At 46.1% G+C, this 25,046-nt stretch overlaps 1 protein-coding gene across 3 annotated transcripts in view; it reads right to left on the bottom strand.

Annotated features, from left to right (window-relative positions):
• The window catches only part of FES (FES proto-oncogene, tyrosine kinase), a 292,890-nt gene that overhangs the window by 107,995 nt on the left and 159,849 nt on the right, over nt 1-25,046 (bottom strand). For all 3 annotated transcript variants that reach the window (XM_077471222.1, XM_077471221.1, XM_077471223.1), the window contains 4 exons: nt 24,744-24,881; nt 23,259-23,378; nt 14,606-14,722; nt 10,927-11,113 (listed from right to left, as the gene is read on the bottom strand). In XM_077471222.1, the coding sequence (XP_077327348.1) occupies nt 10,927-11,113; nt 14,606-14,722; nt 23,259-23,378; nt 24,744-24,881 (562 nt within the window). The remainder of the gene's footprint in view (nt 1-10,926; nt 11,114-14,605; nt 14,723-23,258; nt 23,379-24,743; nt 24,882-25,046) is intronic.

Below are 25,046 nucleotides of genomic sequence, written 5' to 3' on the forward strand. Positions count from 1 at the left end.
AAAACCTGTATGCTGTAACTGATTAGGAAGTATTAGAGTTTGGCTTCAACTTGTTAGTGTATCGAAAACTGCTAGTCCATCTAACAATCCCCTCCCCTCCAGACTGACAATGCTGCTTGTGCTCCTTCATCCAGAGTGGGGCACTCTTATACAGGACGTCTGTTACTGTCCAGATCACCAGGTTAAAACACAGGGAAAAGGCTCTAAAAAGAAAACAGCCTCTACATTTAATGTTTGGTAAGCTGCAATATGTTAGATGACATTTTTGGTTTGGAGTTTAACCACTTCCCTACCCACCCATAGTAATACGACGCCCGCAGATGGGATCTCCCATCCTGGGCGGGTGTCATATGATGTCCTCTCATTCCTGGCCACCTAGGGGGCACGCTGCAGCGTCGCTCAGGACCTGGTGCACGTGCCTGGCGGTGGCGATGTCCGCCAGGCACCTGCGATTGCCCGGGAACACAGCAGGACCGTGCATCTGTGTATATAAACACACAGATCCACATGCTGTCAGTGGAGAGGAGACCGATGGTGTGTTCCCAGTACAGAGGAACACCGATCGGTCTCCTCCCCTTGTGAGTCCCCTCCCCCCACAGTTAGAATCACTCCCAGTGAACATAATTAACCCCTGCAGCGCCCCTGGGGTTAACCCCTGCCAGTCAAATTTACACAGTAATCAGTGCAATTTTATAGCACTGATCGCTGTGTAAATCTGAATGGTCCCAAATATGTGTCAAAAGTGTCCAATATGTCTGTCACAATGTCGCAGTCACAAAAAAATAAAAAATAAAATCGCTGATCGCCGCCATTACTAGTAAAAAAAAATTAAAAAAAATGCCATAAATCTATCCCCTATTTTGTAGACGTTATAACTTTTGCGCTAACCAATCAATATAGGCTTATTGAGATTTTTTTTTTTACCAAAAATATGTAGAAGAATACGTATCGGCCTAAACTGAGGGAAAATCTTGTTAAAAAAAAAAAAAGGGACATTTATTATAGCAAAAAGTCAAAAATATTGTGTTTTTTTGAAAATTTCGCTCTTCTTTTGTTTATAGCGCAAAAAAAACAAAACGCATAGGTGATCAAATACCACCAAAAGAAAGCTCTATTTGTGGGGAAAAAAATTATGTCAATTTTGTTTGGGTGTAACGCCGCACGACCGTGCAATTGTCAGTTAAAGAAACGCAGTGCCAAATCGCAAAAAGTGCTCTGGCAAGGAAGGGGGTAAAATCTTCCGGGGCTGAAGTGGTTAATACTGCTTTAGGCCGGGTTCATGCTGCTCCGAAATGGAAGTTGGAAACTTCCGTCCGACTTTACCCTACAACTTCATGTCCGCTTCCATGCGACTTCAATGAAGGGGATCCGACCATAGCAGGCACTTTGAGTCTGGTATGAATCTTCAGGGGACCCCACACCAAAAAAAATAAAACAAAAAAAAATAAAAATGGAGTGGTCCCCCAAGACCATACCAGACACGCCAAAATAAAAAGAAGACAGTGTGGAGTCCCCCCCCCCAACATCCATTCCAGACCCTTATCCGAGCATGTAGAGGTCAGGAAAGGGGAGCTACTCCACCCCTCTTGGACCATACCAGGCCACATGCCCTCAACAAACATGGGGGGGTGAAAAGCACCTTGATTGCCGATGGGGACAAGGGCCTCTTCCCTCCCATGTGAATGAGCATGGGATATATTATATATATATATATATATATATATATATATATATATATATATATATATATATATACACACACACACACACACACACACACACACACACACACAAACACACACACTGCATTTTGGCCACTAGATGGAGCTGATGATACAGGAATTATTGTAATAGATTCACTCCGATTGCACAAATGTGTCTGATATTTGGCCAGTGAGTGTTTTATAAAATGCCCCTTAGTTTTAGTGCAAGGCTTAATGTACATTTTACAACCTCTCCTGAACAATTTAATTTGACAGATAGTAACTGATGTTTAAAAACGTCCGTTTTGATGCATTCACATGCCACGTTTAGAAGTGGTTTTTAACTGCTTCCCGACCACCTCACGCAGATATACGTCGACAGAAGGGCACATACAGGCAGAATCACGTACCCGTACGACGCTGAGAGTTCCGTGAGCGTTATCGTGGGTCCAACGGACTCGATGTCCATGGGGATACCCGCGATCGTCTCACAGAGAGGAAGAACAGGAAATGCTAATGTAAACAAGCATTTCCCCGTTCTTCCTAGTGACAGGACACTGATCACAGCTCCCTGTGATTGGGAGCGGTGATCAGTGTCATGACACACAGCCCCCCCCCCTACAGTTAGAATCACTCCCTAGGACACACTTAACCCCCGCAGCACCCCCTACTGGTTAATCCCTTCACTGGCAGTCACATTTACACAGTAATGAATGCATTTTTAATTGCACTGATAGCTGTATAAATGTGAAGGGTCCCAAAATCGAGCCAAAAGTGTCCAATGTGGCCGCCATGTGGCCGCCATAATGTTGATAAAAATCGCTGATCGCTACCATTACTAGTAAAAAAAAAAAATTTATAATAAAAATTCCATAAAACTATCCCCTATTATAACGTTTGCGCAAACCAATCAATAAACTCTTATTGCATTTTTTTTTACCAAAAATATGTAGCAGAATACGTTTCGGCCTAAACTGAGGAAAAAATATGTTTTTTAATATTTTTTGGGGATATTTATTATAGTAAAAAGTAAAAAAAAAATGTGTCTCTTTCAAAATTGTTGCTATTTTCTTGTTTATAGTGCAAAAAATAAAAACTGTGGAGGTGATCAAATACCCCAAAAGAAAGCTCTATTTGTGAGGCAGAAAGGACGTCAACTTTGTTTGGGAGCCACGTCGCACGACCGCGCAATTGTCAGTTAAAGAGATGCAGTGCCACATTGCAAAAAGTGCTCTGGTCTTTGGCCAGCCAAATGGTCCGGGGCTTAAGTGGTTAACTGGCACCCAAACAAAATTTGCATCCTTTTTTCCCCACAAATAGAGCTTCCTTTTTTTGGGGGTATTTGATCATCTTTGTGGTTTTTATTTATTGCGCTATAAACAAAAAAAAGCAACAATTTTGAAAACACCACAATATTATGTACTTTTTGTTATAATAAATATCCCCTTTTTTTAAAAAAAAGCTAATTTTTCTATCAGTTTAGGCCGATATGTATTCTTATACTTATACAAGATAGATTTATGAATGAATGAATGACTTGTATAGCGCTACCTATACGAACTGAATCACCTCAGAGCGCTTTTTTTTCTTGCCACCGGTGTCCATCTGCAACTAGTAATGGTGGCGGTCTGTGATTTTTATCGGGACTGCGACATTATGGCGTACACATTGAACAGTTTTGACAGATTTTTTGGACCACTGACATTTATACAGCGATCAGTGCTATAAAAATGCACTAATTACTGTAAAAATGTCACTGGCAGGGAAGGGGTTAACACTAGGGGGCGATCAAGAGGTTCATGTGTTCCCTAGTGTGTGTTCTAACTGAAGGGGGGTGGGGGTGACTGTCTAGGGGAGATGACAGATCGCTGTTCATACTTTGTATGAACACATGATCTGTCTCTTCTCCCCTCAGAGAACCGGGATCTGTGTGTTCACACACACAGATCCCGGTTCTCGGTGTTGCACGAGCAATCGCGGGAGCCTGGTGGTCATCGTGCCTGCCGGGCACTCGCATTGGCTTCAGGGACGAGCAGCGGGCGTGCACGTGTGCCTCCAGCGGCACGCCCCTAGTGGTCACAGGGCAAAGCAACGTAACATAACTGAGCACAATTATTGTACTAAATAATAGTATTTGATGTGCTCACATAGGTTTTGCACCTCAGGGACCTCTTTTCATTCATGCTCTCATACAGTCCTGAAAAGACGTATTTTTTTCCTGAAAAAATATACAGCTGCTGTATAATGTTAGCAAGAAATTCATGCAAACTTTAACTTTTGCGTATAGAGTGATTTTGATATATTACTTTATTCTTAAAGCTGAACTCTGGGGTTAAAATCCTCCCTTGCAGTGGGGCTGAACTGCACTGCAAGGGTTTAATGCTCTTTAGGTTTAGAGGAACAAGATATACAGTTTTGCTTAAAGTGATACTAAAGAATTATTTTTTATTTTTTTAAAATAACAAACATGTTATACTTGCCTCCATTGAGCAGCTCGTTTTGCACAGAGTGGCCCCAAACATCCATTTCTGGGGTCCCTCGGCGGCTCTTGCGGCTCCTTCCTGCATTAGATAACCCCTTGGAGAAGCGCTCTCCCGAGTGGGTTACCTTATGGACTCGGGAGCGTGCCCGCAGAGTCAGGAATGCAGGAGTCTGTCCCGCCCCCCCCGGGTCATTAGACTTGATTGACAGCAGCGGGAGCCAATGGCTGCACTGCTATCAATCTATCCCATCAAGAGTCAGGAACCCATGGAGAGAGGGATGGTGGGGACGTGCAGATGGAAATTCAGGGTCAGGTAAAGTAAAATGGGGGGCTAGGGGGCCGGTGACTGCAAGGTGTTTTTTTCACCTTAAAAATAAACAGTGGGAAAAATACTGCGATACTGAAAATAAATGTGATACTGATGTGAAAATAAAAATAAAAAATAAAATAAGCAGCCGCTAAAATTGAGATACACACTGAATAAAATGAAGAAGGATGTAGCAGCGCTAAACCATATGAGTAAACACAAAGTATGTATATATGTATATATATATATATATATATATATATATATATATATATATATATATAAAATAATATATAAAAATATATGTAAAAAATATGAACAAACACAACCAAATATGAGAAAATGGTTTGTGCTTACACCGTAGAATAAACAGTAATTAGTACTATAAATGTACCAGGTTTGATGACTCCTGTTATAGCCTCCTGTTTTGAACTCTGGTTTTTAATTCAACACTTAGTCCAGTTCCACTTAGTCCAGCTGTCCATCTTTGAGCTTGCCATCTTTTTGCTTCCTGGAACTTAGACTAAGGCCGCGTACACACGCGGGGACTGTTCGCCCAACTTTGTCCGCTGAACAGTGTTTCGGCGGACAGTCCGCTCGTGTGTGGGCTTTCAGCGGAATTTCCGAAAAACTGTCCGCTGAAACTTTGTTTCAGCGAACAGTCCCCTCGTGTGTAGGCTTGTTCGTCAAACTAAGTTCCGCGCATGCTCAGAAAGGATTTACACACCGAAAGTTATAATGCAGTGTATAGGACGTCGTATTTTTTGTCCCGTCGTACGTGCCGTTCACGTCATCGCGCACGGTTTCAGCAAACTGTTCGTTCGTCGTGTGTGGCCATGTCCGTCCATGCTAATTTTGAGCGGACTGTTTGCTGAAACTGTTTGGCCGCGTACACACGGGCGGACTGTTCGCCCAACCTTGTCCGCTGAACAGTGTTTGGGCGGACAGTCCGCTCGTGTGTGGGCTTTCAGCGGACAGTTTCAGCGGACAGTTGGACGGACAATGTCTTTCGGAAATTCCGAAAAACTGTCCGCTGAAACTGTGTTTGAGCGAACAGTCCGCCCGTGTGTGGGCTTGTCCGCTGTACTTTCGAAATGAGCGGACTGTTCCCGCTCGGAAAGTCCGCCCATTTCGAGCGCGTGTACAGGTAGGCGGGGCCCGCGAAGGAGACGTCGCGGGCTCCGCCGCCTGGAATGGGCTTAAAGGGGAACCCCAACGCCGAAAAAAATCGGCGTGGGGGTTCCCCCCAAGTCCACACCAGACCCTTGTCCGAGCACGCTACCCGGCCGGCCAGGAAAGGGGGGCGAGCGAGCGCGCCCCCCCTCCTGAGCCGTACCAGGCCGCGTGCCCTCAACATGGGGGGTGCCTTGGGGAAGGGGGGGGCCGCGCGGCCCCCCCACCCCAAAGCACCTTGTCCCCATGTTGATGAGGACAAGGGCCTCTTCCCGACAACCCTGGCCGTTGGTTGTCGGGGTCTGCGGGCGGGGGGCTTATCGGAATCCGGGAGCCCCCTTTAAGAAGGGGGCCCCCGGATACCGGCCCCCCACCCTATGTGAATGAGTATGGGGTACAATGTACCCCTACCCATTCACCTGTGAAATAAAGTACAAATAAAAACACAACACAGGGGGAAAAAATATTTTATTGCACAGCTCCGGGGGTCTTCCGTCTTCGGGGGTCTTCTCGCCGGACTCCTCCGCTATGTGTGTGTAGCTCTTTTGCCAGCGGAGGAGTCCGGCTTTCTTCCTCCCCGCCGCCGGCCTCTTCTCCCGACTTCGGGGGTCTTGTCCCCCTCTTCGGTTCTTCTGCCGGGCCACCGCGCCTGGTCCGGTGGCCCGGTCTTCTGTCGCCGTCTTCCGTTCTTCTGTCGCCGCCTTCGGTTCTTCTGCCGGGCCACCGCGCCTTCTTGTAGCTCTTTTACAGGCGGTGGCCCGGTCTTCTGTCGCCGTCGCCGCCTTCCGTTCTTGTTCTTCTTGTTCTTCTCCTGGAGATGTTGACTCGACGAGCTCTCCGGCCGGAATGCCGGGGACGCGCTGTGCGGTCACTTATATAGTGACAATGGGGCGGGGTCACATGGTATATGTCACATGGGTTGGTCACATGGGTTGATGTCACATGGGGACTATGACATCGTAAGGGGGCGGGGTCACCATGTGACATCAACCCATGTGACATATACCATGTGACCCCGCCCCATTGTCACTATATAAGTGACCGCACAGCGCGTCCCCGGCATTCCGGCCGGAGGGAGCGACGTGTCAACATCGCCTGGAGAAGAACAAGAAGAACAAGAAGAAGAACACGAACGGAAGGCGGCGACGGCGACAGAAGACCGGGCCACCGCCTGTAAAAGAGCTACAAGAAGGCGCGGTGGCCCGGCAGAAGAACCGAAGGCGGCGACGGAAGACGGCGACAGAAGACCGGGCCACCGGACCAGGCGCGGTGGCCCGGCAGAAGAACCGAAGAGGGGGACAAGACCCCCGAAGTCGGGAGAAGAGGCCGGCGGCGGGGAGGAAGAAAGCCGGACTCCTCCGCTGGCAAAAGAGCTACACACACATAGCGGAGGAGTCCGGCGAGAAGACCCCCGAAGACGGAAGACCCCCGGAGCTGTGCAATAAAATATTTTTTCCCCCTGTGTTGTGTTTTTATTTGTACTTTATTTCACAGGTGAATGGGTAGGGGTACATTGTACCCCATACTCATTCACATAGGGTGGGGGGCCGGTATCCGGGGGCCCCCTTCTTAAAGGGGGCTCCCGGATTCCGATAAGCCCCCCGCCCGCAGACCCCGACAACCAACGGCCAGGGTTGTCGGGAAGAGGCCCTTGTCCTCATCAACATGGGGACAAGGTGCTTTGGGGTGGGGGGGCCGCGCGGCCCCCCCTTCCCCAAGGCACCCCCCCATGTTGAGGGCACGCGGCCTGGTACGGCTCAGGAGGGGGGGCGCGCTCGCTCGCCCCCCTTTCCTGGCCGGCCGGGTAGCGTGCTCGGACAAGGGTCTGGTGTGGACTTGGGGGGAACCCCCACGCCGATTTTTTTCGGCGTTGGGGTTCCCCTTTAAGCCCATTCCAGGCGGCGGAGCCCGCGACGTCTCCTTCGCGGGCCCCGCCTACCTGTACACGCGCTCGAAATGGGTGGACTTGCCTCCGCCTTACGTGGGCGAGTCCGTTCATTTCAAAAGTTGAGCGAACTGTTTGCCCAACCTTGTTCGTCAAACAGTCCGCTCGTGTGTGGGCAAGTCCGCTCATGCAAATTTTGAGCGGACTGTTTGATGAAACTGTTTGCCGAACAAGGTTGGGCGAACAGTCCGCCCGTGTGTACGCGGCCTTTGACGGACAAAGTTGGGCGAACAGTCCCCGCGTGTGTACGCGGCCTTAGTCATCGAACCTGGTAACATTTGGCTACTCCCCATGGTTCCTGATGGATCAGCCATTTGCTGGTTATATCTCCTCCACCATATCGACCATCTGCAGTTACCGTTTCAGAACCACCTGGATAAAGGCCCTGGCTGGGGATTTAGCCGCAATCTCATCTAGCTTGCCTTGTGGTGAGTGCGCAATCTTTGTGGTGTTGGCACATTGTCTGTGGTGGTGGAACTTGTCACTGAATATTATCTATCTACCTATGCACATATGTGTTTATGGACTTCATTTAACACAATTATCATTGTTGGACTTTCTTTCTATAATTCACTTATAATATCCACTTTGGGACATTTTTTGTACTATTTACTGTTATGTTCTACGGTGTAACCACACACCATTTTTCTCATATTTGGTTGTGTGCATATTTTTTATATATATATATATACTTTGTGGTTATTCAAATGGTTTAGAGCTGCTACATCCTTCTTCATGTTTTTTCACCTTAATGCATAGGATGCATTAGGGGGGAAAACATGAGCCTTTACAACCCCTTTAAGGCGCACTGAACATTTGCCCATCTCTCCTAGAAGACTTTCTTTCTGCCATCTGCATTTTGGCAGAAAAAACAAAAAACGTGCAACTTGCAAACACATGTAACACATTTAGGCATGTCAAACGCTTGGGTGCCAATTCATTTCATAATTTATTCAGGCCATTGAAATTAACTATTAACCACTTCAGCCCTGGAAGGATTTACCTCCTTAATGACCAGGCCATTTTTTTGCAATACAGCACTGCGTTACTTTAACTGACAACTGCGTGGGCGTGTGACGTTGTACCAAAATAAAATTGATGTTCCCCCCCCACAAATAGAGCTTTCTTTTGGTGGTATTTGATCACCTCTGCCGTTTTTATTTTTTGCACCATAAACAAAAAAATAGACAATTTTGAAAAAAAAACAACTGTATTTTTTACTTTCTGCTATAATACATATACCCCCCCCCCCCCCCCCCAAAAAAAATTGTAAAAAAACAAATGTATTCATCAATTTAGGCCAATATGCATTCTTCTACATATTTTTGGTATAAAAATCCTAATAAGCGTATATTGATTGGTTTGCGCACAAGTTATAATGTCTACAAACTATGGGATAAATTTATGGACTTTTTTTTTTTTTATTGTTTTTGCTGATAATGGCGGTCATCGCAACCACTGGCTATGTGCATCGGATCCCCCCCCCCCCCCGCTCTGCCCCTCCATCGCCCTTAAAGGTGCCAACGTGCACCTACAATGATTCGCAGGATCTTTCCGACCTGCTGCAGTATAATGATGGCGGCTGGTCGGCACGTGGTTAAAGTCATTGTAAAGTCTCGTTTCAAAAAAATTATGAAAAAGTAACAAACATGCAGTTGGTTTTGCACAGAACAGCCTGGATCCTCCTCTCCTCGGGCCCTGCTTTGCTGTTCCTGGCCCCTCCCTCCAATCGAGTGTCCCCTCAGTCAGCTGCTCTCCATGGGGTCACCGGAACCGAGTCAGAGCTCGCTGTATCCATTTAGACAGGGAGTGCCAGCCTGGCCCTGCTCCTCTCTCCCCTGATTGGCTGATTGACAGTCGCACGAGCCAATGGTGCCGCTGCTGTGTATCAGCCAATCAGGAGGAGTGTCTGGGACAGCTTAGACACGCGTGGAGATCGCTGGAGAGAGATGGGGCTAAGGTAATTAATTAGGGGGTGCTGGGGAGGCTACTACTTACAGGTTTTTTTATCTTAATGTATAGAATGCATTAAGATAAAAAAAAAAAACTTCAGCCTTTACAACTCCTTTAAGACTGGGTTCACACTATTTCGAATTTCTCCACATCCAATTCGCATGACAGGAGATTGCGACTGGCTCTCTATAAAAAAATTCGGACCTGATTCGTCCCTAAAATGAAGAAAAGGGGCTCGCTGGACTCCTGCTGCGAGCCGCATCTGGCATCAGTTGACCACCAGTGCAGCCTATTAGCGCCCATAAGTTTCCATCATTGCTACCTCATCAGTGCCCACCAGTGCAGCATATCAGTGTCCATCAGTGCCACCTCATCAGTGCAACATATCAATGCCCATCAGTTTCCATCTGTGCCACCTCCTCAATGCCCACCAGTGCAGCCTATCAGTGCCCTCCAGTACCATCTCATCAATGCCCACTAGTGCAGCCTATCAATGTCCATCAGTGCCAACTCATTAGTGCCCACCAGTGCAGCCTATCAGTGCCCATAGGTTTCCATCAGTGCCACCTCATGAGTGCCCACCAGTGCAGCCTATCAGTGCAGCCTATTGGTGTCCATCAGTGCCACCTCATCAGTGCCCACTTGTGCAGACTATTGGTGTCCATCAGTGCCACCTCATCAGTGCCACCTCATCAGTGCCAACCAGTGTAGCCTCATCAGTGCAGCCTATCAGTGCCCATAGTTTCCCATCAGTGCAAATCAGCGCAACCTCATCAGTGCCCACCAGTGCAGCCTATCAGTGTCCATCAGTGCCACCTCATTAGTGCCCACCAGTGTAGCCCATCAGTGCAGCCTATCAGTGTCCATCAATGCAGCCTCATCAGACAATCCACACAGGCATCGCATTGGGGAGAAGCCAAAGGACCTACCTGCCAGCCAGCTCGTTGCACATACGACCAGCGTTCCAGGGATCTCAGCTCTGCCGCTCCCACTCCGAACCCCTGCACCTACAGTCTCGGCTTTCTCCCGACCATACATTGGGGCGGGGTCTGAGTCAGCGGCGCTCCCGGCCCCATCACCTCCCCTGCACCCTGTGGACTACTACAGCTGGCTGCCTCAGTGCACAAGCAGCATAACACTGCACGCTGCAGGGAGGGAGCCTCGGGTCCTCAGACAGTCTGCCCGTATTGCCGCCCCTCCTAAATGGCCACCTGGGTCCCATGGACCCACCGGGACCCATGGTAGGGCCGGCCCTGTTATAACCGTATTACTGTATTGTTCATCATTCATTCTCTAAAACCAGAAATGGCAGAAGACATCTCCCCTGGCTTTCAGGTTTTCCTAGTAAAGGTTGTGAACTCACAACGGAGGAGATGGACAGGCCGTCATCCTGCAACTGAAGTGCTGGAGGAGGATCTCGTGATCCCAACTCATTCATCTTCTTCTTCACCATGTCTCTCTGACCTTGCAGCTTCTTCTTGCTACACACAGACATCTGATAGTGCACAATGGCATCCTGAAGAGACTGACATTTGGCCAGTAGATTAAACCTGTAAAATATATAAAAAGAACATCATATTACTTGGGAATGTCCAACATATGATGTCACTTCTGATGGTTATAAGTCTTATCTAATAAAACCAATTCATGTTCAGTTTTGCATAGATTCAAAGCAGTAATAGATAAGCAAAAAAACAAACAAAAGAAGGGTCAAAAGTCACTACAATACTGCAGAATGAAGAGGAAGTTAAGTTATAATAAAAATACAAGTGTCTCTTTTACTGAAAAACTGACTGTTTTACGATATTGCTGAAATACTTATACACATTTTGCCTTCCCTGGTTCCTCCTTTCCGTTCCAACAACAAACTGATTACATTTTTCATATAAAACCTTTCCATTTTCATGACATATTTTATATAAAATCCATCCCTAGCTCTCTGTGCTTCTCTATGCAGGTCAGGTAGATCATGGCTGCTGGGGGGGTTGCTGACAGGGGGCAGTACACAGCTTCCTGAAAACATCACAGCACCCTGCCTCAGTACTCCCCCCAAGAGCGCACAGCCCTGATACAAGCAGTGGACCAGCTCTTGGGAGGACTTACACAAACCTCATATTGGTGTGGACGTCTGTCTGTGGTAGTGGATATTCCTAGGCAGGCTGCATTTGCATGCAGATTGGCCTAGCTGAAGCCCACATGTGATGCTGAGCCTCTGTGATTAGGCCAGAAAATGAAGTGGGCTCACCTGACTTGCTGCAACTCTAATGCAGATTGTGAGAAGCTCACAGTGTGCGGTAAAATCAGAGTAAGCTATTTCAGTACAGGAGGAGAGCCTGTACAACTGTGCAAGACTGAAGAGAAGGCCGGAGTTCAGCCTTAACCACTTGCCGACCACTGCACGCCAATATACCTCGCCACAATGGCAGCGGTGGGCAAATGGGCGTACCTGTGCGTCTCCTTTAATTGGCAGGGCTAGCGGGCACCGTGCACAGTGTGACTGTGCCCGATGAACCCGCGGACTCTATGTTCAGCAGTATCCCGGTGATCGTGTCACAGAGCCGCAGAACGGGGAAGTGCCTATGTAAACAAGGCATTTCCCCATTCTGCCTAGTGACATGACAGAGATCACTGCTCCCTGTCATAGCAAGCTGTGATCGCTGTCATGTCAGTGGAAGCCCACCACCCCCACAGTTAGAATCACTCCCTAGGACACACTTAAAGCGGAAGGTCCACCCTAAAGTGGACCTTCCGCTCATCGGAACCCTCCCCTCCTCCGGCGCCACAATTGGCACCTTTCAGGGGGGTGCAGATACCTGTACAGTACAGGTATCTGCACCCACTTCCGGGATAGCTCTCTGCGGAAAGGGGCGTAGATTACGCCCCTTTCCGCAAGTGCCCCGCTGCCTGCTGGGAAACACACAGATCCCAGAGGCAGCGGGGACCGTCCTTATTGCGCAGCGCGACTCGCGCATGCGCAGTAGGGAACCGGGAAATGAAGCCGAAAGGCTCCACTTCCTGATTCCCATACCCAAGATGGTGGCGGCAGCACCCGAGAGACGATCTAGAGATCGGCTTCGGGTGCCGACATCACGGGCGCGCTGGACAGGTAAGTGTCACTATTTTAAAAGTCAGCAGCTGCAGTATTCGTAGCTGCTGGCTTTTAAAAAAAAAAAACGCGGAGTCCCGGTGGACTCCCGCTTTAACCCCCTCATCGCCCCTAGTGTTTAACCCCCTTCCCTACCAGTGTCCTTTACACAGTAATCTGTGCATTTTTATAGTACTGATCGCTGTATAAATGACAATGGTCCCAAAATAGTGTCAAAAGTGTCCGATGTGTCCGCCATTATGCCGCAGTGACGATAAAAATCGCAGCTTGCCACCATTACTAATTAAAAAACCAAAATGCCATAAAACTATCCCCTATTTTGTAGACGCTATAACTTTTGAGCAAACCAATCAGTATACGCTTATTGTGATTTTTTTTTTTTTACCAAAAAAATTTAGAAGAATACATATCGGCCTAAACTGAGGGAAAAATTAGTTTTTTTTACATATTTTTGAGGGATATTTATTATAGCAAAAAGTAAAAAATATGGCATTTTTTTTCAAAATTGACGCTCTTTTTTTGTTTATAGCGCAAAAAATAAAGATCGCAGAGGTGATCAAATACCACCAAAAGAAAGTTCTATTTGCGGGGAAAAAAAAGGACGTCAATTTTGTTTGGGTGCAATGACACACGACCGCGCAATTGTCAGTTAAAACGATGAAATGCCAAATCGCAAAAAGTGCTCTGGTCAGGAAGAGGGTAAAATCTTCTGGGGCTGAAGTGGTTAAAGGGTGACTCCACTTTTGTGAGAAAAAAAAATCATATAGTATATACAATAGTGACACAAGTCATATTGTAACTGAGTGTTATTAAAAACAACCTTTCCTTTTCAATCTGCAGCTCTATAATTTTCTGTAAATGCAATATGGATACATCGAGTTGTTCTGTAGACAGAATGTGTACAGAACGCCACCCAGGAACATAATTTCCTGCATGTGTGATTGGCTCACTGATTTTCCCAGAAGTCTCAACTAAGAATACATGTCAGATTTCAGGCATCCCCTGCAACAAAAATGTCATTTTTGGAGAGAAACTCCCAATAGGAAATCATGTCTAAAGGGATGCAGACACTGCACGTTTCCTCATTGGAGCCCTTCCGGTGCAGCAACTGATTTATAATTATGAAATCACTCCCATTAGATATACTTTCCCACATGGATACAGAGAAACACACAGGGATTACTTCAGAAAAACAAAAGGTAGGAATCAACAAAATTTTTTTTTTAAATCCTTGCAATGTACATAGATCACCCAGATGGGAATGTTTTTTTCTCAACAAAAGTGGAGTTACTCTTTAAAGCTGAAGTTGAGATATAGTCTGCTTTGTATAGTTACATAGTTATAGTTGTATAGGTCCAGCTAGGACCAAGATAAGTATGTATGTTCCACACCTGTGGGATCCCCGTGGAAGCCAAATATCACTGTAGTAGTCAACGCTACTACAGTGATGGCTGATAGCCTTCTGGGCCCCGTGCCGAGAGACTACCCTGCTGCTTAGTGAACTTAGGAGAATGCTTGCTTGGCATGATTGCCAATCAGAGAACCCTTTGCATTTCCTCAAGGAATGCAAAGTGTTCTCTGATTGGATGAATTGGAGATCACAATGTCACCAACCAAGCCTCTCCACCTCATCCAGCCAGAGAATGCATTTCAAGTGCAATGTGTTCTTGGAATGGCATCTGTGCAGAGTAAGCAACCCCCTGTGTTCAGTAAGCAGCAGGGCAGCTGCTAGGCGTGGGACCCAGAAGCTAGCAGCAATCACTGTAGGAACAACAACTACTACAATGATTTTCAGCTTCCACAGGGATCCCACAGGTATGGCACATACATACTTACATTGGTCCAAGCTGGACCAGTGTAACTATGTAAAATAGTGCATACCTAAACTTAAACCTAAAATATTTAATTGAATCAATTAAATATTGGTAAATCTTACTGGTCTCCGTAACGCTTCTCCTCGTTGGTTACATCATCCTGAAGCAGTTTCATGGCTTCTTGCTTACTAATAACTTCTTCTGACACTCCGGAGAGTTCTTCTTCCAGAAAACTCAATCTACGTGATGTAAATGACAAAGCATTAAAGAAACATATTATGATAATGTATTCAGAACTTCACACTTTTTAGGCAAGGACAAAACCGGCAACACTAACCGAGAGGGTTTGAAAGGGGTAGGCCTCATACACACTGGGGCTTTTGTAAATGCCTTTTTTCTGGCAGGAGAAAAGCAGCTTTGAAAATGCGCCTAAGCCACGTCAAGCATCGGGTGTTTATTTATTATTAATATTAGCTTATTCTGGCCATTGAATTGACGAGAAAAAAAAAAATGCTCAAGCGCGTAAGAAGAGTAACTAGAATCCTCAGGGCCCGGTGAAAGAAACCATGAAGGATCTCTGCAGACCCTGATGTAAAGGGAAACTCTGGGAACCCTGATGTAAAGGGGGACACTGTGGACTGTGATGTAAGAGGGATTGCTGTGGACTTCAGTGTAAAGGGGAACTCTGATGTAAGAGGTTCTTTGGTCTCCAGAGACCCCCTAATATCAGAGTTCCCCTTTATACCAAAGTCCACAGAGTGAATACACTAAGGTAGAGGGGTTCACTGATGTAAGAGGGGAGTGAGGACACTGATATAAGGGGGTACTTTTATAACAGTGTCCTCCTTACCTTAGGGTCTCCACTCACCCCTTACATCAGTGACCCCCCCCCCAGAGTCTATGTGGTCGGGAGCTGTCACACACTGACCTCCTGTAATTGCCTGCAGTCTTAGCCCTTGTACACATGGTCGCACATTCCGACAACCATTCCAACGGATTTTGTCCGAAATTGTTGCATACACACAGTCGGACAAAGATGTCCGAAAATCCGATTGTACTTAACGTGATGACGTTATTTCATTAGGACGGGACTACGTTCAGGCTAGTAGCCAATAGCTTTGGTCTAGGAATTTGATCTGAGCATGCGTGGCACTTTGTCCAATCAGAATTCTCTACACATGATCTACAAAGTCCAATCGGATCATGTTGTCGGAAAATTTTATAGCCCAGCTGGAAAACTTGTCCAATGGAGCCCACACACTGTCGGATTATCCGACAACACGGTCCTATCGGACATTGTCCATCGGAATGCCCAACCGTGTGTACAAGGGCTTAGACTTTTGGTCCTCCTCTCTCCCATTCACCACCTCCTTGTAGTTGCTTTCAAATCTGTGGGATAGGTGCCAGGCGCCATGACGTCATCATGCACCTGATCAGCCGCTCCGCCTCCCCTGCCCAAGCCGGAGCCAAGCTCAGCCGAGTACTAATCAGCTGAGCTCACACTGAGTTTTGGGCTCAGCTCGGGGGGAGGGGGGGTGGTTGGGGGCCCGGTCCACTGACCAGATGCCCAGTTATATCATGGTGCTTGGTGCCTTTCCCGCAAATTTGAAAGCGACTGCAAGGAGGGAGCATGTAGCATTTCAAAGTTGGCTCAAGGGTTGTAATCTGTCCAGGCTCTGAAGCACCAAAGCAACCCCTATCCACAACATTTATACCACCATGTTTCACAGCAAGTAATAGGAGGTAAAATTTTTGCCATGACTGCAGCACGTGTACAACCCCTTCCAACCTTTGTGTAAGGTTAAGGGGGGTGATTTAACTAAAGGGTCTAACTAAGGGGTCTGTTTATTAAAATAAATTCCTATACAAATGTCAAATTGATCCCATTAATGCCCTTTTCTGCCGATTGTTTGCATATATGCTGCTTCATGGAAGTGCGACTTCATCCCTGGGGTCACACTTATACACTACTGGGTTTGAGAGTGTGCTGCTTTAGAGGGTGCAACTGGGAATCAGAAGGACCAGTTCCCGATCCCCGATCACTGTGATAGCTCATCACAGTGATCAGTTACTGCACAGCCTGCCCGTGTTTTTTTTCTCCTCTTGAATGGGAAAAAATATATATTGTATCTTTTTCTCCTTGCCAGAGGAGAAAATTGTGAACAAAAAAGTTTGTGTAAAAAATAAATAAAGACAAAATAGCTAGTTCAGGATTTGATCTAGGTCTCAGGGTTAAGCCCAGTACATTGGTCGGGTCAGTGAAGGGTTAGGCCAAAATCCCCAATATATGCATAAAAAGAGGAAGCTGACACCCCCCTAAAGGACTTTCTAGGCCTACAAATGTTCAAGACTCAAAAATCGATAAAGTTTTAAAATCTTAGTACAAATTTTATTAAACACAATATTTCAAATAATTAAAGGCTGATATCATGACACGACAGCAAAAATTTTATACGCCAGGGGTCGGCAACCTACAGGCCGCGAGCCGCACCCTGCCTGCCACCGCTAAATGTCCGGCCTGTCAGTGCCCGTGATGAATTCACAGGCACCTGGCCCACGGACATTTTCACCACTCTCCTCTTCATTGGACAACGGCTGGTATCACAGGGCTGGATGGGGGCAGGAACTGCTGGAGTTAACTTTGCACATTAATCAGTTGGTGATTGGTTGCCGGGCGATCCTAGCAACCAATCACCAGCTTGTTAATGTGAAAAGTTAACTTCAGCAGTTCCTGCCCCCATCCAGCCCTGTGATACCGGCCAATCTCTGCTCTGCTGTACACATGTGTAAGGTAGGAGAGTTCTACCTACACAGTGTGTGTGTGTGTGTGTGTGTGTGTGTGTGTGTGTGTGTGTGTGTGTGTGTGATGGGGTGCAGGGGGGCATAAGACATTATGGGGGAATAGAGGACACTACAGTGGGGGGGTGGGGGTGCAGGGGACAGAGGACACTGCTTTGATGGGCACAGGAAACTACTATGGGGGAAGGGGTCAGAGGACACTATGGGAGTGATGTGAAGGGGAACAGAGGACACTGCAATAGGGGGACCCTATTAGGGACCCCTTCTCACCTGGGGACTGAATACAAATTTACTCCACACTTTTGACATATTTACTTTTAAAAAATTCTTAAAACCATTTATCATTTTCCTTCCTCTTCACAATTATGTGCCAATTTGTGTTGGCCTATCACATAAAATCCCAATAAAATAAAATTTTGGTTGTAACATGACAAAATGTGGAAAATTTCAAAAGCTATGAATACTTTTTCAAGGCACTGTGATTGCCATGATATGTACAGATTCACTAACACATGTCACAGTTGCAAAACTGTGTTCAGGCATTAATATTTGTTTTACCCCTGTCACAAAGGGGGTTAAATTGGTTGTAAACCCTTACAAACCACTTTGACCTACAGGTAAGCCTAGATTAAGGCTTACCTGTAGGTCCAAGAAATATCTCCTAAACCTACACAGTTTAGTAGATATTTACTAAAAGACAGTGACAGCGGTCTACGGCGCATGCGCCGCAGATAGCGGCGCGCAAGCGCACTATCGGCGTTAGCAGCATGCTGCTGCTAACAGCGATATGGCGTTAGTGGCGGCTCCCGCGCGCATGCGCAGGAGTGACATCATCGCTGCTCCGGCACTGTGAGTGGCCGGAGCAGTGATACCCGGAATAAGATGGATGCTCCGGACTACAGGGGACAGCGGTGACATCGCTGGCTCCTGTGTCAGGTAAGTGACACATAATGGGCTACTATGCGATGCATAGTAGCCCATTATGCTTTACCTTTGCAGGGAGACATAGAGGAAGTAAACCCATAAGGGTTTGCTTCCTCTTTAATATGTTTATTTCCTATGATCGTCAGCTCCAACTAGTGGCCACCATGCAGTATTTACTGATACAGGTATTCCAAGAAAATACCACATTTTGGTCACACATTAGACACATTATTGGAAATATTTGCGACACCTGTACAAATTCAATGACATACAGTGATTTATTTATTTTTTTATAAACAGATCTCTAACTGAATAGAAGCATTTTCAATTGTGTACACAGAACAATTTTCTGCATTTCTCCACTTTCCTATATGGGATGGGGTTGATATAGGAAAAGTTAAGACAATAATGTCTGCAGCTGAAATATGAAAATTATTTACAAAGCCGAGATCATAATCCAGCTGTCACAGTAATAGTAACACATCTGCTTTTTGCCTTCTACCAGCACGGATCAGAACATCTGTTTTCTGTGTTTTCAACATTTTAATATGGAAAGTGGAAAAACCATTCGGCGAGCAGTACATAGGCAGATGTAGAGGGCTTTATTGGGAAGAGCTAATGTCGGATTTATTGAGGGAACAATGGTCGCCTGGCTTGAAAACAGAGCTGGCCTGTCATGGTAGGATTATTTCTGCAAAAAAATATTTCAATGCATAACCCCTTGCCGACCGACTCACGCCGATATACGTTGGCAGAATGGCACGTACAGGCATATTAACATACCTGTACATTGCCTTTCAACATGCGGCATTGTGGGCGTGTGCATACCCACCACGAGCTCCGCGAGTGTGATTGCGGGTCCCATAGACTCGATGCCTGTGGGGATACCCTGCGATCGTCTCACGGTGAGGAAGAATGGGGAAATGCTCATGTAAACAAGCCCCTCCCCGTTCTTCCATGTGACAGGACACTGATCACAGCTCCCTGTGATTGGGAGCAGTAATCAGTGTCGTGACACACAGCCCCCCCCCCTACAGTTAGAATTACTCCCTAGGACACACCTAACCCCCGCAGCGCCCCCTACTGGTTAACCCCTTCACTACCAGTCACATTTACACCGTAATCAATGAATTTTTAATCGCACTGATCGCTGTATACATGCGAATGGTCCCAAAATAGCGCCAAAAGTGTCCGATCTGTCTGCCATAATGTCGCAGTCACGATAAAAATCGCTGATTGCCACCATTACTAGTAAAAAAAAAATAATAAAAATGCCATAAAACTATCCCCTATTTTGAAAACGCTATAACATTTACGCAAACCAATCAATAAACGCTTATTGTGATTTTTTTTTTACCAAAAATATGTAGAAGAATATGTATCGGCCTAAACTGAGGAAATAATAGTTTTTATATAGATTTTTGGGGGATATTTATTATAGCAAAAAGTAAAAATGAATGCTTTTTTTTTTTCAAAATTGTTGCTCTTTTTTTGTTTATATAACGCACAAAATAAAAACCTCAGAGGCGCTCAAATACCACCAAAAGAAAGCTCTATTTGTGGGGAAAAAAGGACGTCAATTTTGTTTGGGAGCAACGTTGCACGACCGCACAATTGTCAGTTAAATCGACGCAGTGCAGAATCGCAAAAAATGCTCTGGTCTTTGGCCAGCCAAATGGTCCGGGGCTTAAGTGGATAAGGCAATAATCAGTACTGTTTCATCCTATGGATTGACGATTCCACACAATGAAATTAGGATTACTCAGTTGGTGTCATTTTTTAAAAATATTTCTTAGTAAAATTCTATAGTTATATAATCAGCTTGGAAGATATATGTCCACCAAGATCAAGAAAAAAAAAAAAAAAAAAAAAAGTATTGCAGCCTCAGATACATCCAAGGAAAAAGCCTTATAATGAATGTGTCCAAAAAGAAAGAAATCCATACTGACCCCTAGTGGTGAAGTGATAACTCTCGGAATCTAAAATCTGTATTGTTTGCGCTATTATAAATGACATGAGTAAACTGGCAGGTCTGGTGACATACCGACACTCATTTTGCCATTCTTCTGTCCACCCTTGCCTCTAGTAACAGCTATTTAAATTTAAAATAGCAACCTATTATGCATGTTTAAAGATTGTTTTACATTTGCAGCAGTACTTTCCATGCCTGTGAAAAGTGATCTGCAGTGAATTGCCTTTTAAAGGACGGTAGCCAGGTGGCTGAGATGTGCTATGTCGCCTCCTCACCACCTGTTTTAAGTGTGAAAAGCCCACAGCACTGCAGTGCAACTACTTGCATTGTACGCAGTTGAGATGTGGCCCTATTCACTCCATATTTAATTGAGTGCTTTTTTTTCCCATTTTGGATAGCGTAATGCCGGCCATACACGGTTCGAATTTCGAAAGAATTTTCTTTAGAAAATCGTATCTAAGAATTTTCGTATGAATTTCACACCATTAGTGGGCTGCAGCAATAGCCGATTTTCGTGCGGAAATAAAATTTGAGGAATCGGACATGTTGGAAATTTTTTGAAAAACGAACGATTTTCTAATCAATGATGGGAGAATCGTGCGAGAAATGTAATAAGAAAAGAAAATGTACGGAGATAAAAGAAGATTCCCGCCCAAGAAAATTCTTTTCTGTAGCAACACGATGGGAAATTGAAGGCTTGGTCGGCTGAATTTCGAAAATCAATGGTGGCATCATCGGATCAGAAAAAAAATGAATTTTCTGATTTTGAAAAGAAAATTTGTTTGAAATTCGACCGTGTGTGGCCTGCATGAGGCCGCGTACACACGCGGGGACTGTTCGCTCAACTTTGTCCGTCAAACAGTTTCAGCGGACAGTCTGCTCAAAATTAGCATGGACGGACTTGCCCACACACGACGAACTAACAGTCCGCTGAAACCGTGCGCGATGACGTGAACGGCACGTACGACGGGACGAAAAATACGACGTCCTATACACTGCAATGCAAACTTCGGCGTGTAAATCCTTTCTGAGCATGCGCGGAACTTAGTTTGACGAACAAGCCTACACACGAGGGGACTGTTCGCTGAAACAAAGTTTCAGCGGACAGTTTTTCGGAATTTCCGAAAAACTTTGTTCAGCAGACTGTCCGCTGAAACTGTCCGCTGAAAGCCCACACACGAGCGGACTGTCCGCCGAAACACTGTTCAGCGGACAAAGTTGAGCGAACAGTCCCCGCGTGTGTACGCGGCCTTAGTGAGGGTTATGACCCCTGTCAGTTTTTATTTTGCCATCTGTGTCTCATTGAAGATATTGGGGAAAATCCCTGTTTGTCACCAAGGTCCCCAGAACTAGTGTCCTCATAGGGAAATGTCCCTTCTTTTTATTTTCTGGTGACAGCTCAAGATTTGGGATTTTTTCACCTTTACTCTTGATGAAAATGGTCAATTTTATGCAGCCTTTACATCTTATACATTCATATCAGTCCTTGTCCCCAAAGAGCTTACAGTACCCCCCAACTGGCAGCCCTGCCCACACCCCCAAACTCTGTACCACCTGCACCCCCCACTACACCTTACCCACTGTATGCCCCACTACCCAATACTCTGCACCCCCAACTACCAGCACCCTGTACCATCTACATCTTTTACTACTCTATCTGTTCCCCTTATTACATCTACAATATATCCCTGCCCCCCCCCCCCCCCGAACATACACACACACTACCCTGGGCCCCCTCAATCCCCCTTCACTCTACATTCTGTACTCCCTGCATCCCCCATTACCCTACAACCTGCATCTCCTTGTATCTCCCATTGCCCCACATTCTGCACCCCTATTACTCCATTCTTTGTACCCCTATATGTCCCATTACTCTTTATTGTGGACCCCTGCATCCCCCATTAATCTACAACCTGCACCTGCTGCATCATCCATTAGACTGCATTCTGCACCCCAGCATCCCCTATTACTCTACATTCTGCACCCCAGCATCCTCTATTACTCTACATTCTGCACTCCCTACATCCCCTAATACCCCACATTCTGCACTTCCTCCTTCTTCCACACTTTCTACCCCTTACATCCCCCACTACTCTATCTGTACCCTCATTACATCTCACAATGTATCCCCCCCCCCCCCCAACACACACACTAGCCTGGGCCCCCTCAATCCCCCCTCACTCCATGCATCCCCCATTACCCTACAATCTGCATCTCCTTGTATTTCGCGTTACCCCACATTCTGCGCCCCTATTACTCCACACTCTGTACCCCCTATAACCCCCATTACTCCTTATTCTGCATCCCCTGAATCCCCATTAATCTACAACCTGAACCTGCTGCATAACCTATTACCCCACATTCTGCGCCCCAGCATCCCCTATTACTCTACATTATGCATTCCATGCATCCCCCATTACCCCACATTCTGCACTTACCCTATTGTTCCACACTTTGTACCCCCATTACCCATTACTCCATACCCCCTGGATCCCCCATTGCCCCACATTCTGCTCCCCCTGGATCCTCCATTACATTTAATCTGTGCCAATGCATCCTCCAATACACTCTGCACCCTCTGACACACTACGCCCCCTGCTGCTCATATTTGGGATCTTGCCATTTTCAGGATTTAAGCTTCAACTGGAAAGAGTGTGCCAGTTAGCCCCTGGGGTCCTTTCTGTAGCAGTTAATATGGCGCCCTCTACACAGCTCACAGTCGATCTTCTGAAATGTTTTATGCAGTGAGCTCCACCGAGTTACGCCACGGGTGCAAGGGATTCTGTACGTTGCAGTCGAGGGATGAGGAGCGGAGAGAGAGAGAGAGGACTCAGGTTTAGGAAAATGATGGACTGAAAGTCACCCCTACCTGCATCCCTCGCTACCCTGATGGGGCCCAGAGTTGGTACATGAGGGCTGACTGTACCTCCTTATTAGCCTGGGTAAAACATTTCAGAAGTGATTGAAAAGTCCTGTTGTGTTTCATTTATTAATAATGAATAGTTATTACCAGAAATATGTATAATTAAAAAAGCACTCCACACACCCTGCCACACCTATACAAATTCATCCATACATACGTATGCTGCACACTCTCTATTGTCAGGTCATTCAGCTGAAGTTCCTCTTCCTCAAGGTTGTCGGATTCTTCCAGTAAACTTGTATCAAAGCTCACTACAGGTGGCAGGCTCACTGTTGACCTAGATAAAATAATTGATAAATATGATTATAAATAGAGAGTTTAGTGTATTTCCCCAATGACCTTTCCTGTTCCCAGTCTGGTCTTGTTTTATCAGGAAACTAGGTACAGCTTAATAAAAAACCTATAGAATTCTCCCTTAGCTTTCCCCCCACCTGCTACGTAAAGGTAATGTAGGGAGGTGAGGGAAGGGCAGAGGAGTTTGGCTATCACGTACAATAATTCGATTCCCCCCATGGAACGAGAGGACTTTGACATGCAAGCAGGGCTGCTGTTAGTAATCACGGGACTCCATACAGCCTAATAGTGACCCCTTCCCTTTGCCTAAAATCACTGAGGACATAGATTTATCAGTCCTTTTCTCTGTATATTCAGCTACACAGATGAATGAATAGTAAGCACTTTGAGGCTTCCTGCTCATTTACAAACATAGTTTACTATGCTTCAGTGGCGAATGGACACAGGAATGATTGGTACTGATGGCTCCCTGTGTACCTTCAGGAATAGAAGGGGCCAGTAAATTACATATTTACTGGCCCCTTCCCTGCTTTCCATCCAGAATTATCCCCCTGTGTACCTGCAGCAGCTTCTGGCAGGAAAGGAGAGGAGGGAAGCCAGAGGCACTGCAGAGGAAAGGGGCACACAGGGGGTCCGGACAGCAGATGCAAGGAGTGGACGTGCTGGAACCAATCCCCCTGCAGTGGAGCCAGAGGGAGAATGAAGAGGAGAAGCTGGCAGTGCTGCAAGGGGACACAGAAGAGGATTGGTGTCTGCAATAAGACAGTTCAGTCGGACCTCCTGCTCAGCAGGTGCCCGGGCCCCACTTTTGAACTGATGGGGTCCGGGCCCAGTATAGGGGATAGCCTGTACTGCCTTATCAGCGGCACTGCATGCACGGTTGGAGGAGGTTGTGCTAGGGAACCAAAGCTAGTCATACACTGCTCAAAATTCACCTGACATTCTTAGATTAAATACTGAAGGAGCCGGGTAGAAAATTGTCAGTTGAGCAGCAGTTGCATCCCATGAAATGCAGCTGCTGTCAGAATACAATAGCCACAGTGGGAGACCCCCCCCCCCCCCCCCACACACACACACACAAAAATGGAGCACCGGCCGTCACTGGTTTCCCTTATAACCAAGTTTCTTACTTTTAGAACATTGAAACTGCTACTGGTAGCTACATCAGGTCTCCTATACTTTGCCTTGTTCCAGCGTTTGCAAGCTGACCCAATGGCACAGGTATTTTAGGCAAAGTTGGTATTTATCCACAGTCTGAAGTAGAAATAATAGTATGCAATTTTGTTGCTTGGTAGTCATTATATAATTCCATAGGCATTACTTAGTATGGCATACTGCAGCTGTGTACCTGTTCATCTGGGTGAAGTCTTCATATTCTTTGCTAGGGTTGATACTTGAAATGGCATTAATTATTTCCCGGTGAACAGCTGCTATTTCCTCTTGCACCAGACTAGTTATTTCGTAGTATTCTTGCATAATGGTTTTGCTGCAGAGAAACAGACAAAGGAAGTGAGACAACTCCTGCTTTTTTTTTTTTTTCACCACTTTGCATATATTTCTATATCTATATAGCTATATAAAAATAAAATACAAGATACCTTTTACATCCAGACAAAACTAAAGTGCACCTGTGCCCAGACTATGGATAATA

The sequence above is a fragment of the Lithobates pipiens genome, unplaced genomic scaffold (genome assembly GCF_037356315.1).
Source record: "Lithobates pipiens isolate NorthernLeopardFrog02 unplaced genomic scaffold, aLitPip1_a1.2 Scaffold_8, whole genome shotgun sequence".
Classification (NCBI taxonomy): domain Eukaryota; kingdom Metazoa; phylum Chordata; class Amphibia; order Anura; family Ranidae; genus Lithobates; species Lithobates pipiens.